General features: G+C 39.9%; 1 protein-coding gene across 1 annotated transcript in view; it reads right to left on the bottom strand.

Moving 5' to 3' along the window:
* Nucleotides 1-1,084: 1,084 nt before the first annotated feature.
* Nucleotides 1,085-16,466, bottom strand: part of csmd3b (CUB and Sushi multiple domains 3b) — a 381,849-nt gene continuing 366,467 nt past the window's right edge. Inside the window, exons 62-72 of the mRNA XM_030740552.1 lie at nt 15,110-15,283; nt 14,746-14,919; nt 10,793-10,866; nt 9,343-9,454; nt 9,066-9,245; nt 7,860-7,919; nt 6,866-7,024; nt 5,608-5,744; nt 4,772-4,859; nt 4,214-4,349; nt 1,085-3,577 (exon numbers count right to left, since the gene is read on the bottom strand). Of these exons, the coding sequence (XP_030596412.1) occupies nt 3,418-3,577; nt 4,214-4,349; nt 4,772-4,859; nt 5,608-5,744; nt 6,866-7,024; nt 7,860-7,919; nt 9,066-9,245; nt 9,343-9,454; nt 10,793-10,866; nt 14,746-14,919; nt 15,110-15,283 (1,454 nt within the window). The 3' untranslated portion in view covers nt 1,085-3,417. The remainder of the gene's footprint in view (nt 3,578-4,213; nt 4,350-4,771; nt 4,860-5,607; nt 5,745-6,865; nt 7,025-7,859; nt 7,920-9,065; nt 9,246-9,342; nt 9,455-10,792; nt 10,867-14,745; nt 14,920-15,109; nt 15,284-16,466) is intronic.

The raw sequence follows: 16,466 nt of genomic DNA, 5'->3' as shown, positions 1-16,466 counted from the left end.
TCACAAAAGAACACACCTAAAAATAATTAGGATAGTTCAGTAAATCAAAATTAAGACTTAAGGCCTGTTTGTGGTGTGACTCAAATACGGTTCACACTGAAGGTGTCCTGAGTAACACGCTGGGCAAGAAAACAAATCAATATGTAGGGTTCAGATGCAATGTGCAGTGTGAACTGTATATATTTTTAATAGTAGCTCTGCTCCATTTCTTTGCAAGCAGGCCATCATTTTGTCTATTTTCTTTTAATACATATCCTTAAACTCTGTTCTGGGCTCACCAATATTCATACTGTGCATTTAGATTTGTTGCAGAGTTGCTGATGTGTCACCACATGTGACACAAGTTGCCATTTTAGCTACCTTAATTTGTCATTTTAACGTTACAAGTTAGACGTGTCCAATTTAATTCATCGTTTCCTAATATAAGACATAATAATGGAAACATGAAGTGAGTTGTTAGTAAACAACCATCCTGGGCAATTCACCAGCAGTTATATCCATTAGTATTATTAAATGCATTTTAGCTCAATATTAAGTTTTGGCCTTGAATTGTAGGAGACGATCACAACATGCAGAGACGGAGCTGGGTAAGAGTTTGGCCATGTGTAATCAAATAAATGGGCTCCATTAAAAGCACAAGTTCCTGTGCTGCCATGATCACAAAAAGGTTTGCTGAAGTGTTCTACTAATCTATTATGGACTTTAAAAAATAACTAGATAACCTGTTATTTTCAAAAACATTAGTACAGAGTTTTGATTCACAGTTCTCTGCACCAGTTATGTTAAAAACCCCAGCTGTTACCCCAGCTTCAGTTCCATCCTTAAAATGTTGTCTGTGTCTCAATGGAGATAATTATGTATTTTTATTGGCCGATGTCTCCAATGCAGGCGTCAAAAAATGGCAACGTACAAACTCTATCAGGGTTTAGAAATCTGCCACCTGTGATAAATGTGGAATAAAACCATCTAACGAGCAAAACTGTTGCTGGCAAACCTCGCATCTCAACAGTAATGACAACAACAATACCACTGATGCTCATGATTGCCCCAGTGGGAAAGACAATGCATGTAAGAGGGTCTTCACATTACAGAACAAATTAAAAAAAAAAAAACAAAAAAAAAAACAGCTTAATGTTACAAGGAAACCAAAATACTGTTTGTGACTTCTGTGAATAGCACATAATTATGTCTTTTATTCTGGTATTTCTTTCTTTTTTTTTCTAAAAACTCTGCTATAATCTGTCTTTACCCTTTAGCCCCTCCCCTGTGGTAAATATATAGCACAAAAATATAGGTGGTGAATGCTCCCGAATATATATATGCAATAGATTTACAGATCAGAAGATTCTGCAGCAGTAAGAAAGAAAGAAGATAAGCACTCTCAGAGTGCAGAATTACAGTGGAACGGTGTCCACAATCGTAGGGCTACAACCCTGTTTGTCTTTCTTTTAGCCTATCAGTTTATGCCTGTCTCTGTCTCCTGTCTCTCAGCTTGTCTCTTTGTATGTCCTTCTGTAAGCCTGTAAATCTGTGTTTAAACTGTCTGTGAAGTGGTTACATAGACGACGGAGTCTCCAACAGTCCAAGACCCGGCTCATCTTTCTTGAACCTGTCTGTCTCATTGTATGACCGCTGGGTCTTAATACCACTTCTCTACCTGACTTTCCAGATTTTGTATGTGTGTACCTGTCATCATTTGTGACTGTCATTCACTCTGTCAGTTCTGACTCTCTAACCTTTCCATCCCTGTGCTAGTCCGTCTCTCAGTGGGTAGACAGGTAGTGTTCCTGTGAAATGTGCTTTAGTGCCAGAGCTTTCTCTGTTTGTCAAAGTCTTTTTCTTTGTTAGTCCATCAGAGTCCTCTGTATCCATTCGGCGTCTTTCTGGTCAAAATCCATTTAAATTCGCAGGATCAGGAACGTCTCGCCTCATATTCTGTCTGATCTGATTCATTATGTAGAAGGAGGGCTGCCCCTCTCCCTGTAAATGATTTCAGGTTAGACAGCCTCCCATTGGTTGTATTACAATTTTAAAATCTTCTTTTTTCTCTTAATGACTCTCTTACTTTACTTCCAGTTCAGTTAGGGGCTGTCTCCATCTCCTTAGCCTCCTCTCTTATCCATTGGATGGGAAGAGGCAGTTTATCCTTTAGATGAGACAGTCTCTCATCTGTTCTCTAAGTGCTAGCTCCCCTTTAGACTCCTTTTAGTTTTGCTGTGCTCTAATCCCAGTTCAGTTAGGATTATAGCTCCATCTCCAAGGATGCCCTTATCCTTCGCTTAGGAGTTAGTCTCTTTTCAAAGCAACTTTTGCAACTGTCTGCTAACATTAGCCATCTTAGATCCCATTTCAATAGAAAAAAAAGACAAATGCCAGCTGGTAATACCAGCCTCTGGTTGTAACGGAGACAGGAGGTTGTCCTGTCTGGTTGTTAGTGTTGTATTCCGTGGTCGTTTTAGAGAGTTTCCTCTTCACAAAGCGTTAGTCCAGTTTACTGATGGTCTGCTGGTGACAGTGTTTTTTTTTTTTTTTTTTTTTAAACTGTCAGTGTTAAACCCAAATAGCTAGAAACAGTTTTCTTAACATCACAGTGTCTTTTATGACATCATCTTCATGTCACATCTCCCCCCCCCGTCTGCGGTCATTGTGTTTCATTTTGTTTTTTGTTCATATTTAAGGATTTTACAGTTTGTTTGACAACATGTTACTTATGAAAAAATATTTCTAGTGGAGTATCTCTATAATTTCTAACTACAGCTGGGCTCTGATGATGTGCGCTCTCTTTCTCCAGGCACGAGTGGCCATAGATCCCAGGCCTGGGTCCTCCTCTTCACAACTTTGTATGACATACAAAATTTGGCACTGGGTTGTGATAACATGTCATGATGTCCAACTAGCAGGTCATGGCTTAATCATTAGTACTGATATTACAGATAGCGAGAGAGGTTAAATAAGGGGTTAGAGTATAATGGATGTATCTGGTTTGGAATCCAATTATAAAGAATCCATGACCTGCTGAGTCTTGGGGTTAGAGATAGATAATAGCCAGTATGGTTTTCCATTCAGTAGTATCCCTTTCCATCGCTTGATGTTACATCTCCCAGTGAGTTCACGCTGACTGCTTGCATCTATCAGGGGCAGCAGACTTTTGTGTTCATATTTGTTCAAATATCATTTGTGATTACAAAAAAGCTGTCAGTGACGGAAACCAATGCTGGGTTTTGGTTTCAGCTGGAGAGCCGGGGTAGATTAGGTTTCTGGACTGGGAATGAAGGTCTTTTGTAATCAGTGTACAGACCATCTTGTTCACGGTGAAGTTTGCATCGAAGCACACAGCTTTGCCTTTCCGTCATCTCTTACCAGCCGTGGTCCCATTAGAGATCTGAGTCATTAAATTCAAGTAAGGTCAGTCAATCCTCAAACCATGGTGCATACAGTATTTAGATTTGGATCAAATCTAACAGCCTTCCCCTCCACAGCCTTGGCGTTGGTGTTGTACATGGGGTTCTCAAAGGCCGCCTGGCCGTTGTTGTTTTCATGGACTGAGCATCCTGTGTATTGTGTTTTTGGTGTGGTTCTGTGGGGAAAAAAAAATATGGTGAAGAAATCATAAACACACCATTAGAAGAAGAGAAATGTTCTAATTGCCTATTAATTTTAACATTACTGAGCAGCCAGCGGACAATAGTGAATGCAGTCTTGAGAGCAGAAGCATTGTAAACAAGCCTTAAGAAGGATTAGAGAGTGTGTTGTACTTTTTTAGGAAGCCTAGTGAGATTCCAATCAGCTCATCCAAAACTAATTCCTTCAGCGAGCCTTTTTTAGATATTAACAGCAGAACAGGAGTTATTTGCATCTGTTAACAATGCGAACACCAGTCATTTGTGCTTAAACCATATCTCTGAAAAAATCCAATTTACCACCTCCTAAACAGAGATGTTTTGTGGCACAGTTTGCAACAGACAGTGACTTAACTGTCTTTGAGCACCTCAACAGCCGAAGCACCGAGGCAGGTATTGTTATCATGAATTAGACAGCTTCTTAAAACGTTAACAATGCCTTTTTTTCTTTTTTTACTTTTTGTATGTTTTTAATGGAGAACAGAAGTGGAATAACGATGCAATGACAGGAACGTGTCCCTTTCTATTGCTGAAATTCAACTGAATGACACTTCACAGGGATACGTGCAGGTCTGCTTTTTTTGAACACATACCTTTGTTTGTAGAGATAAAAGCCAAAACCGGTAAAGATCAGAGCGAAGAAAGGCACCAGAATGGCGATGGCCACGGAGCTGCTGTTGGTACCAAGCTGGGGGGGTGGTGAGTTTTGACTCTCCGACATATTCAGACCTGTGAAAAAACAGGAAATACATCAGTTTTTTTGGGTGATTTGATAAAACTGTTTTGTTTTGAAGGAATAAACATTGTTGCGGGTACATTTCTATTAGTTGTAGCTGTGATATCTGAGGCAGGGGTTCTGGTAATTGGCAATGGACAGGCAACAGTGATGTAGCAGGATAATAATTACTTCAATTTGGATAATTAATTACATTTGTCAGTCTAAAGAGCAGCTTTTGCACTTGGTGAGAATGTAACTACTGCACGGCTGTCCCAGTGGCAGCAATAAAGCCACTAGAAGCTCCCAGATTACTTTCTGAATTAGTTTGGTGAAGTGGTTTGCCTGATTTTAGTATCAGTTTTAGTCATTCACAGCTGAATTTCAAAGAAGACGGTATTATTTGGTGCTGCTGGCAGAATTGAGGGAGAATTACCCAATCTTTGCAGTCCAAACTGTCCGTAGTCTTTTCCCTGAATGGAACCCTGGAATACATAACTAGAGCCATCAGGCTCTGCTGATACCTGGAGATTAAAAAGAAAGAGGGGTTGAGAAATTGTTTAGGCGAGAGAGATGAGAGAGATGGGGAAACAACCGTGGAGAGAAAAAAACAGAGGGACAAAGAATAGTTATATTCTGGTTTCATGTCAACACTGCAGAGCAAATGAATTCCAGATGATGTTTGGGTTTTGCTGCATTCTTGGTATTTTCAGGTGTATTTTCAGTGAGGTTTATTTATTTGCTTGTTTGCTTGTCTCTTGGCAAGATTACACAAAAACTACCAAGGAGAATGTCACGAAACCCAGTGAAGAGGTGGAACACGGGCAGAAAAAGGACACATTAGATGTTGGCTCCAATCTAGAGGACTGTCTTTGGAATTGCAAAATATGACATTGGCCTTAATAGAATAGAATAGAATAGAATGCCTTTATTGTCATTATACAGGATGTACAATGAGATTGGAGAGTGTACTCGTCTAGTTTAAATATTTTATGAATATATATTTACACAAATGTAGTTACAGACACACAGTATGTGCTCCACATGTGTTGTACTCCACAACAGTGCTTAGAAGTATGCAGAATAATGTTCAGTTAGTTTACTATTTAGAATTGATTATTAAGACTTTAAACGTGGTATTCATTCAGCTTCCAACACCTCTGACCGAATATTCTCCATTGCAATCTCCTCTTTAGATTGTCTGATAATGTATTAAATCTAAATCCAGCTCAACTGAATCTGGTTAGGTTGATTTTATCTGCTGAGACTTACAAATCCATCCATGGTCCAGGAATCATCTATAATCTTGGCGGGAGAGATGGCTGAATCTTTTAGTTGGTTTCCCTGGTTCACATAATTCACCTGATACATCAGCAGCAACAGCCTGGCCTCAGAAGCCTTGTACACTCCTAGAGGGCACAGAATAAGCACACTGTTTACACTACAACAAATAAAATAATGGCTTGCTCACTACAGATCATTAGTTCCTACAGCATGTGTTTCTACTTTCTCTGGTGCGTCAGATAAATACATGTCATTAGTTCTGACATTTTATTGGGACAAAAAGAAAATATAGCAAACTGAATGCAGCTGTAAAATAAAGAAAAACATTGCTTTAAAATAAGATGGATGAATGGATTTGAAAAAAAAAATGGAGAAAACCAGGAAACAGAAGATAAGCCAATAAATTCAGTTCTCATAAAAAGGTGTCGATACGGGAAGAGACACCTGTTTTTCAGGCCTCCAATCTTTGCTGCTAGCTGGCCTAACCACACTAGAACTCCAGCTCTGAACTTAATACCCTGAAATACAATTGATACTCATCTAGCTTCACTTTTGGAAGGAAAGTATAAAGTATGAACATTTTTCAAAACACTGAACTCCTCCTGCCTTTAGGAATATTACTTAGGAAAGGAAAACTTTACGCCTTAAACAGAAAAAAACAAAAAACATGCAAGTTTTATGTAACTGGCCACTGGCCTTTCTGTGACTGTGTGAGTGCAGCTTTAGCTGTTATTGATCTAAAGCTGCTCCTTTAAGCCAGAAGACGAATGTCTGATAGCAGCGCGGTTTTGTGATACGGTGTTTGTGCTCTCTGCTACTCCAGGAAGCAATTCTAGCTTCAACAGGATTTGTGTTTTAATAGGGTCTTAACCCCCTGCTGACGCTATTGTAGGACCCTGAGAGGTAGGTGTGCGTGTAAGTGTCTGTCTGTGCGTTTGAGTGAGTACGTAAGTTTTTTTTTTTTGGGGGGGGGGGGGTACAAAAACATTATAAAGAAGCATGGCAGCCTCAAGAAGGAAATGAAATTTAGATACCAACAATAAAGAATAAAAGTGCTCTCAGTTCTGTTTAGTTACTTGCTGACAGTTTTGTCAATAGATCAATACAGCATCATTTAGTATCACAATTACATTTTATTATAACAATGTCCTGTCATGACCTGCCATGTCATAGCACCGATTCTCTCTGACAGGTAAACAAAGTGCTTTATGTAGATTACTGAATAATTAACCGTAATGTAACATGCCTGACAGGAGCAGTTCCATATTGCCGTTGCTAAGGGTAACATTGACTCTCCCCGTTGTGGAGTTGAAGCTGGTGATGCTCAGTGTTATAGGCTGCTTCCTCCCACGGTAATTATAGGAACCCTTCCATATGTAGTTAGGAGCAAAGACATCATCCGGAACTACAAAAGAGATGAGAGCATGAATTAGATTACGGTCCGGTCGTTTCTTCAGTTTCAATCTTTAAAAAAAACAAAAAAACAAAACAAAACAACTGACTGCACCAATCAGCCACAGCATTAAAGCCACTGGCAGAAGTGATTAACATTTCATGTCAGCTCACGACTATGTTTCTGCTTGGAAACCTTACCTACATTGTCACATACCGAACACAACTCCAGCACCTCTTCCCAGCCGGGAGTTCAGCAAAAATTGCTCAGAAACAGCCGGAGGAACGTGACAGTGAGACCAAAGCATTGGCCAGGCCTCTAGACTCCCCAGTTTCATATCAGATCAAGAATCCTCAGAATACAGCAGAACCAGCTATATCAATAGAGGCCCCACAGGCCCCAGGTTCATGACACAGAGCTCTTTTGGTTGCCAACGGGAGGCAATAATAGGCAGGTGATTTTAATGTTGCGGCAGACTGGTGTATATAAATAGACAGTGTGTGAATTTTATGCAGATAATTGCATACAATGTGGCAGAGCAGAAAAAGAAGAGCATAGAGAAGATCAGAATTTCACAGCACTTAATTTACCTTTCTCTGTGTAGTGAGGAAAAATAAATTATTTAGAACTACCACAGAAAGCAGTAAAGTGCAATAAAATTGACAAGAACATAAGAAAAAACAAGAGTAGCACTGAGGAGCAGAACTTAGCAGAGTGAAAAGGAGCTGAGCAGAATTTATTGAACCACAGACTAAGCCAGATTAAAATGGAACAGATAAGTCAACAATAGACAAGGAATGAAAAGGCTGGAATAGCCTGGAATAGAAAAGACGGTAGTACAACTGACCGTTTAGTTTGGGGCTGGGGGTTCCTGTTACTGCTTTCACAGGTTTCTTCTTCTCTCCGGCTGCACGCGTAACAGAAAGACAGAAGGAGAAGGTAACGTCATATCAAAACCCACAAGCAGGGCAGTGGGGACGCAGCATGAAGTATTTTAAAATATTTTAGTTTTCAGCCGACATCCTAATGAACCATGTTATACATGTACAGGGGAGAGTGCAATTCATACTAACAAGTAACCAAATTAGAATGCAGCGGCAGTCACTCTTGATCACAATGAGTGAGAAATGAGCCGAAAAAGGGTCGTGCAAAATAAACCTCTTTAATTTTTTTTGTAGATTGAAATGCAAATAGAGTTAATGACCAATAATTGCTGTGCAGATCAGATCCTTTTAAAATTGGCTTAAGGACACGTTTTGTATTGACCATTCAGACCAGCCTGTATCATCATATCAAGGTGCAGATATTGTTGGCAAGAAATACATGCAAGCAAGGGACAGGTTATTTGTCCTGGAACCTTAAATTGGATTAAGGAGTGCTCCAATTTTAAAGACTACTTCAGAGCAGCTGGGTGGTCAGCCTTGGTGGAAGGTTTCAGAAAAGAAGTTTGCAGGTTTTCTTTGCACAGTCAGGAAAAGCATGTCTTGGTAAATAAGACTGAAAAATATAGCACAAGATAAAGGATTTTAAGGAGTGAAAACTGCACATATTGGCATTACATATTTGCAATAGGATTGATGCAAGTTTCGCTGATATAATCAATGCTCCAGTGGATAATTGTTCAAAATATTCTATAGTATTATCTACGTACAGGATGCTTAGCTTGTAATTTTTTTTCTGTGATGGCTCACAAGGTTGTCATTTAAGCTTGATAAAGCATGACGAATGCATGCCTTCACCTTTATGGGCATGCATGGCAAATCTAGTGAAGGGACAAAACACCATGGGACAGGTTTTATCTTTTTACAGGCTGACCACCAATCGACAGGCTGATCAACTCAACAGGAAATCTCATCCTACTCCAGATGGCTTGTCTGTCCCTGTTTGTGAACTGACAAAGTCTCCTTGAGCAAAACATGCTCAAACACTCCTATCTGTTCATTTAAGCTAAACTGCTTCAGATAAGCTCGAACAAATATACTTAATGCAAACATGAGCAATGAAAATGACTGTAACAGTACATTTTTTAACGAAACAGAAGTGAATTACTTACCTCGACATATCGGCATCTTCCCAGTCCAAGTGCCGTCACTCTTGCAGACCCTGTGTTCAGAACCCCCCGCCAGGAAGTAGCCATGCTGACAGCTGTACACCAAGGTGTAGCCAAACCCAGGAAGATCCATCCCTACCACGTCCACATGGAGCGGGTTCTCTGGCTGCTTGCAGGCGTGGGCTGGGGGGGGGCGGACAGATACATTGTTACACTTCAGTGAGAGTCTGAAGGAATGAAAAGGTGAACAGCTGACAAATTGAAACAGTGTGTTCCATACGTATGCACTCAGGTTGTGCCCCACTCCATGTCAGATCAGGCTGGCAGGTTCTGGAGGAAGATCCCTGAATCAAATGACCAGGCTGGCACTGAAATGACACCACACTCCCAACCTAGGAATAAAGACACAGACAGAAGCCATTAAAGAGAATTTAACAGATTTAATAGGTGCAGAGGAGTCTGAATACCTTTAGAGGAACTTCAAAGTTGTGTACTGCTATTATAAATGTCATTTATATTTTAACAGATGAATTAGTGTGCTGAGAAATACTGCATGCAACAATATAAATTACAGTAAAATACTTGTTGAGTGGGCCTTGGCAGAAATATAGCCAGATAGATGTGCAGATGGAGTGTAGAGTGCCTGTAACATTAAGTGTTGAAATTCAAGCATCCCTCACGTTCCTGAAAATATTAGTATCATCTCCACAAATATCCAGTCTTCCAAAGTTCAACCTGAGCTAATTTGAGACTAGTTGAATGAAGTGCTGGATTTCAAAATTATAGTCTCTTTCTATGGTCCAATTTATGTTTATGAAGGAAGGAACCTATTTTTTTCTACTTGGTTTTTGTGTGTAGCCTATAAATAATAAAAGAACTTGGACTCCATGGACAGTGTTTCCTTGGTAAACTGATGTTAAGGAGTTTTTCCAGGTCATACCTACAATACACTGCAGTATTGCATTGTATTAGGATTAATGGAGAAAATGTGGTTTATCCATTTGGCAGTTGTTATACATTGTCCCCTCTCTTCCTCTTCTCCAATCCTGTCATGTGTACACTAATGACTACCAAATGAAGGCAAAATGCTTAAAAAAGCACTTCAAAAAGAAGAAGTGAGACATATAATGAAGTTTTCTACCTGGCAGTACTGTAATATTTATCAACCATCAGATATTTTCCCTCCTCCGTGATAGCAGGTAGCAACCCCTTTAAAATATAGTTCCTGCTTTCATAATCAGTAAGTCTGTCAAAGAACTTTAAGGCCTTCAAGATATATTATTTTGATTTTTTAAGTTAACAGCTAATTCAAATTAATTTTGGTAGGTTGCCCTCTAAGACTGTTGGATTTGTGAATTCAAACAGTTTTAGATGCATCCCAGACTGTTAGTGATCAGCCCTCTGTGGGGGGTAAATCAACTACTGTAGGACTCCTTGCTCCTCTTGTCCCTGAATATACTTCTTTATGACTCCAGCCTCATGTCTGGAGTCATTATCATCCTGCAAAATGGGTTTAAGACTGACAAGATGCCTCCCTGATGGTATTGCATAGTGGATAAGAATGTTAAAGCACTGCACTTCAGTGTCTTAACATTTTCTTCCTGCTTCCTTCTTCTGCCTTTCATTCTTTCCTTTCTCTTTCTTTAAATTGCAAAAGCTACTATCAGCTACTGAGTTCACTTCTTGGGTAGCGAGGCACATACACTGTTAGTCTGCGAGTAGAGATTTACCTTGAAACCATACGTCCGATTCAAGGAGCCGTAGCGTGGGGTTCCTGGGTTATCACAGCTGGTTTTGGTTGGTTCTGAAAAGATCAGCACACGAGTGGAAGTAATTACACATAAAATCTAGGAGAAAGACAAATTAGCAGCAGAATTATACATCCCATCTCAAGTCCCCTTTCCTCCCCCTTGTTGTCATGGTAACAGTGGATTATATATGCCATCAGGACAGCAGGGGGCAGTAGCACTTTGCCAGAAAACGAACCATGTCCCCCTCTGAGTGTGTGTGTGTATGTGTGTTTGCGTGCGCGTATGTGGAAGGGTCATCAGCATGTAGAGCACATCCTGACGCAGAGCTCGATTCAATACAGCTTCCGAAATGACAGATTCACTCTCCACCTCTCTCTCTCTCTCTCCCCTGTACCTCTCTGTCTGCCCTCTTTCTCTCTTTCACTGTTGTCTTCTTCTGCCTCTGTCCCTCTCTTTATAACTGCTCTTTTCCCCTCTTTTTCTGTCTTTCCATGTCACTATATCTCTGTTTGCCCACCGCTTCTTCCCTCATCTGTCTTATTTAAAGAGCAGGCTGCTTTAGTTCAAAACTCATTCTGCTTCAGTCACATAGTAATACACATCGCACACTAACGTACAGCTGAAATCACAAACTAATAAATCAACTAAAACACTCACACACACACACACACTTACTTCAGATCACTTTAACTATAAAAAAAGCATTGAGATTCACTTTATGGTTGAGCGTGTTTAACAGTCTCAGTCTACGAAAGCAATTGTGATACAGAACAGAAAGATCTCCCTTCAAACAGCAGCACACTGAAACTAGTTCTTATTCCAGCAGTCATAGATGAAGTCTTCACATCTGATGGGGTAACAATTCAAAGGCAGCCCTTTGTTTTTAGATCGTCTGTTTCACATTTGAGCAGCTGTAAAATTAGTGGATGTACCCCTAATCGAGTCCTGCAAAGGAAGGAAAAAAGTAAGGTCCCTGCTTGCATTTACAATAGCTCTCATTTATTAAAATTCCTTACCATGCCTGATGTGTAAGCACCTGCTCTGAATCAGACACGCAAAGTGTTGCTCTAAACATTGCATGGGCTGGTAAATTGACTCACTGGGACCATTTGTAAAGTGTGGTGAATATCCCTTCTCATTTTCTTCTTAATCCCCGGATAGCAGCCGTTTGTTTGAAGTTGGATGCGGATGTCTGCTTCTTGAAGGTTTTTACTAAATACTGTAAGTTACAGGATGTACTGCTGTTGACTCAACTTATGAGCAAGCACTTTTGCTGTAAGTTCTAAAATGGGTTTCTCATATACTCTGACTTTTAAACCAGGAACTTTAAATATATAAGACAGGAATTCTGTCTAATATATTGCTAACTGAACCTTGAGCAGTAGCAAACTGATCTCAGTGACAAGTAATTCTATTTCATAAACAATATATTACATTATATATGTATATTTATATATTTCAACTTTTACTTGATCTGTGCCACCAGAGAAGGAAAGCATGGCAAGATGTTTTAAAGTATAGCATAATACACAACAACATATAGTACTGTGCAAATGTCTTGAGCAACCCCTCAGTTCTTTAGATTTTTCTTCCATGGAGCCAGACTTTTGTATAATTTTTTAAGGTGGTCTTGAGCAATAGTTTTGAAGGTCTTTCAAAGTTTTACGTTGGACATTGGCTGCTTTTTCAATCATTTCCACTCCAATTCTTATATTTGATTATTTTAAGAAGGGCATTTTTTTTTTTTTTTGTTAAGCCATATTTTTGTACCAACAAGGAGATTCCCAGAGACCAATTATTCAAAAACTTGGCATATCTTGGCATAGTGTGCAGTATGCCCTTAAAAATTTTGAGGAAACTGGACAAACTGTGCAAAAGAAGAAGTGGTAGGCCTAAAAACTATCTACAGCAGATAAACAGTATCTGAAAGTCATGTCCTGGGCCTTCAGTTGAGTCATCTACTCTTCACTAAAGCCTCATCAGAAATGGTGTCAGTGGAAGGGTGGCTGTCAAGAAGCCATTCTTAAGGAAGGGAAACAGGTAGAAAAAGGTGAGGTTTGCCAAATTACACAAGAACTGGAGTGAAAATCGGTTGAAACAGGTCAGAATGTCCACATTGTCTGTATAACACGTTGGTGGCTCTGGATGTTGGCTGGACAAAACACAGCCAACATCCAGAGAAGAGCACTGGATGTCATTCAAGAATCCTGGAAAAGTATTCCTGAAAACTACTTAATGAAATTACAAGAAAGCTGGCAAAGACAGTTCAGGCTGTGTAGACAAATAAAGGTGGTCACACGAAATATTGACTCTCAAGCTTGTTAGAGCTGTACAAACTCTGGTTTTGCCTTATATAACTTTCACTCACATCAGAGTTCTCCTTTAAAGCTTGTCCTCCAGCCTTTCCACTTACAAGACTGTCTATGAGCATCACTATTCATTGCTATTCCTATAAGTCGATGTAACACTAACTTTTATAGAACAGCAGTTGCTCAGCACAGCATACTCATGAGTAAACAAAAATGAGGCTGTCAAATTCATAATGACAGATCATTAATTGTCATGATCATTAGGAAGTGGGCTATCAGACAAACACTAGAACAGCTAGCAAATGTCCAAAAAAAAAAAAAATCGTATTATCAAGTTGTTATATTATTAATCAAAAAGGAAACATATGTAAAGGGGCAACATTACAAACAACTGTGTTATTAAAAAAGGTGATATGCATTTGCATCTCTTGCAAAATCTCTCTCAGAAGTTTGGAAGCTCTGTCAGATAAACCAACACCGCCTTTTAATTTTAACCCAGACTTTGAAGTGGGTGAGACACCCCTGCCTGGGGATGCTAGGCTGTGCTCCAGCTCATGTGGGGATAAATGATTGATGATGAAGTCAGGAACTGTTAAAAAGCAATCAGTAAAATCTTATATAAACTTCTGGCAGAGGTTATAGGCCTTGGTATTGTATTTTGATCATGCTGAGGACTTAGTTGGGCACAGTGACACTGGTGATTTTTTTATAAACTTGCAAATTTATTCAGAAATGCAGTGTTGAGGATTCCAAGACCTATGGGTCTGAGCATTGAATCTATAGACCTTTTGGATCAGACCAAGTTTCAGTTTAAATATTAAACCCTTAAAGTAGAAGCTGTTTTCTGATCCTCTCCTGTTTACTTATTCTTTCATTAGGCTGATCATTATTTAAATGTAACATTGTGCCAATTAGAGCTTACAATCCAACTACAGCCAGTTCTAACCAAGACCTAAAGTCATTTCACCACATTGCTGCAATTAAAACTGAGTGATCACATTATTACGGTAAATCAAAAGAACATAAAACTAAATATTTAACACCTTGTTCAAAAGTTCACGTGCAAGCAAAGTGTATTAAGTTTAGAGAAATTTATAGGCCCTCTAGACTAAAATAATTAACAAGAGCAGATGGACTCTAGAAAATGTCAGGTCAGGACATTGCCTGAAGCCGCTCGTTGTCACATGTAGCTCACAAAAGGGGTTCAACATGTCAGCTGAGTTCTCACTACTGGAAATACTCTGTTTGGTTTCGGTCAGAGAGCTGGCTTGTTAGCGCATGCAGGAGGCAGCACAGATGACGACCACTCTCTCGCTGTGAATTCTATCAAATGCTGTGTTCTCATGTGCCCACAATTGGATGCCACACAGACTTTGTACCAGGAAGCTGGCAGGTTAAAGGCTGTTCATTGTCCGACTGCATGGGCCTCCCACAGCTCTGTAGAGTAATGTCTAGAAAAGTTCAGAACTGCAGTGTCACTGCGTAAATGTAAATCTCTTCCCACAAGTTAAACCAAAGTGCATTACTACTGGGAACACAGGAAGCAAATGTTTGGATCATAATTACCATTTTTAAACGATCTGAATGTTTTCTGTGGTTGTCAACTGAATATGAATGAATTACCGATACAGCGCGGCTGCGTTCCACTCCAGGTGCCATCGCTTTCACAAAGTCTAGTTGCTGTGCCGACCAGTATGAGAGGCGGGGCGCAGCTGAAGGACACTTCTGATTGATAGATGAAACTTCGTCCCTCTCTGAAACCACCAACTGGAGTCCCCGGGTCACCACAAAATTTGGCTGCAAACACGAAAACAAATGAACAAAGTCCCATTTCAACTGTAGCACTAGAAATGCTGACATGTACTCAATTTTTTTGGAAGCTTAAGGACAAATGGAGATTTTTGCTCCAATTGTGATTGGTGGAAGTGATATATGTTCTTATACCAAGTTATGGATGCTCAGTGGGTGAGTGTTTGCATGAGCTTACGTAAGCACTGTGGGAGCATGCCGCTCCAGGTGCCATTGGCGACACAGGTCAGAACAGCTGGAAATGAGAGCTCATATCCAGGTGAGCAACTGTAGCTCACACTGCTGCCCCATTCAAAGTCACTGCCCTGCAGTACTCCGTTACTGATGGCAGGGGGAGCCGAGCAGGTCACAGCTGGGTGAAAAAGAGGGGGAAGGAAAGAGAGTGAGGTGGGAGGGTGTTTGTAGCGGCTGGAGGTGATGCTCTTTATTAGTTAACATGACTGCACTGTAAATTCACTTAAGGAAATAAGACTTTTGTTTTGTTTCTAGTAGCTGATCGACTACTGATTTAAAAATACGTTTATAATTTTATTGCAGTGCAAACCTGTACATATTCTTATCTTGAACTAATTCCAATTATATCCTGTAGCTGCTGACATTCAATTCAGTTTAAATTCATCATGATTATGATACATTAATAGCTGCAGTGGAGGTGCCACTGAAGCATGTGACTGGTTCCATTTGTTATTTTTCCTTCCAGAGGTACAGACTACAAAGTTAGCAGAATCTGCTGTCAGTACTGATAAAGCTGGGGTTATACATAGTTTAAGTTGTACTTAGAGCTCACTTGCGACTAAAGCACTTGTGTCATAGTAAATGCATTTTGGAAATTTTCTGTAGCAGAATCCCCTTTGCATAGTAATAGTGTTTTTCATTGTGGTTGTTTTTTCCAGTATACTTTAAAGAAAATACTATCAACTACAGATGACCAAAAATAGCTCTGTTTAAAGAACTGCTCTGATTAAAGCACCATTCACACAGGCCTAGAGAGTGGTCAGTGATGGGCTGGTAACCACTGGTCACTAGAGAAAAGTCTGTATTCTGCAACTGGTTGACGAGTGGGTGCTGGCAGCCACTAACGTGAAATTGAACTGCAGACCTACTTGTTGCTGACAGTTCGTAGCATTCATCAGCAGTTTGTGTTGCTGCAAACACTCAAACTACTTGCCAAGTGGTAGTAAAACTAAACAGTTTGACACAAACCAGAAATGGAGTATGTTTGCCTTCAAAGTTAAAGGTGCCCCTCATGAAATGTGCTTTTACTTTGAAGGTGAATATTCACTGCCGGCTAGTGTTGCACGTTTCCATGTTTAACTACAGCTAGGAGAGTAAATGGTGAGTGTTTTCAGAAAAGTTGATGTCTTCTATGTAAACTACTACTGCTGCAATTTACTCAGGACCAAAGCGATCACAAGGAGGTTTCTAGAGCAGCACAATCTTTGCAACCTCCAGCAACCACTTCCCATCCCACTGGGGAATAAATGTTTTTCCCTATTGATTGCAGGCTGCCGAGCAGTTGCTCAACTGTGAAACTG

The sequence above is a fragment of the Archocentrus centrarchus genome, chromosome 11, assembly GCF_007364275.1.
Source record: "Archocentrus centrarchus isolate MPI-CPG fArcCen1 chromosome 11, fArcCen1, whole genome shotgun sequence".
Lineage (NCBI taxonomy): Eukaryota > Metazoa > Chordata > Actinopteri > Cichliformes > Cichlidae > Archocentrus > Archocentrus centrarchus.
The sequence above is the reverse complement of the archived record's forward strand: the minus strand, read 5'-3'. Positions and strand labels throughout refer to the sequence as shown.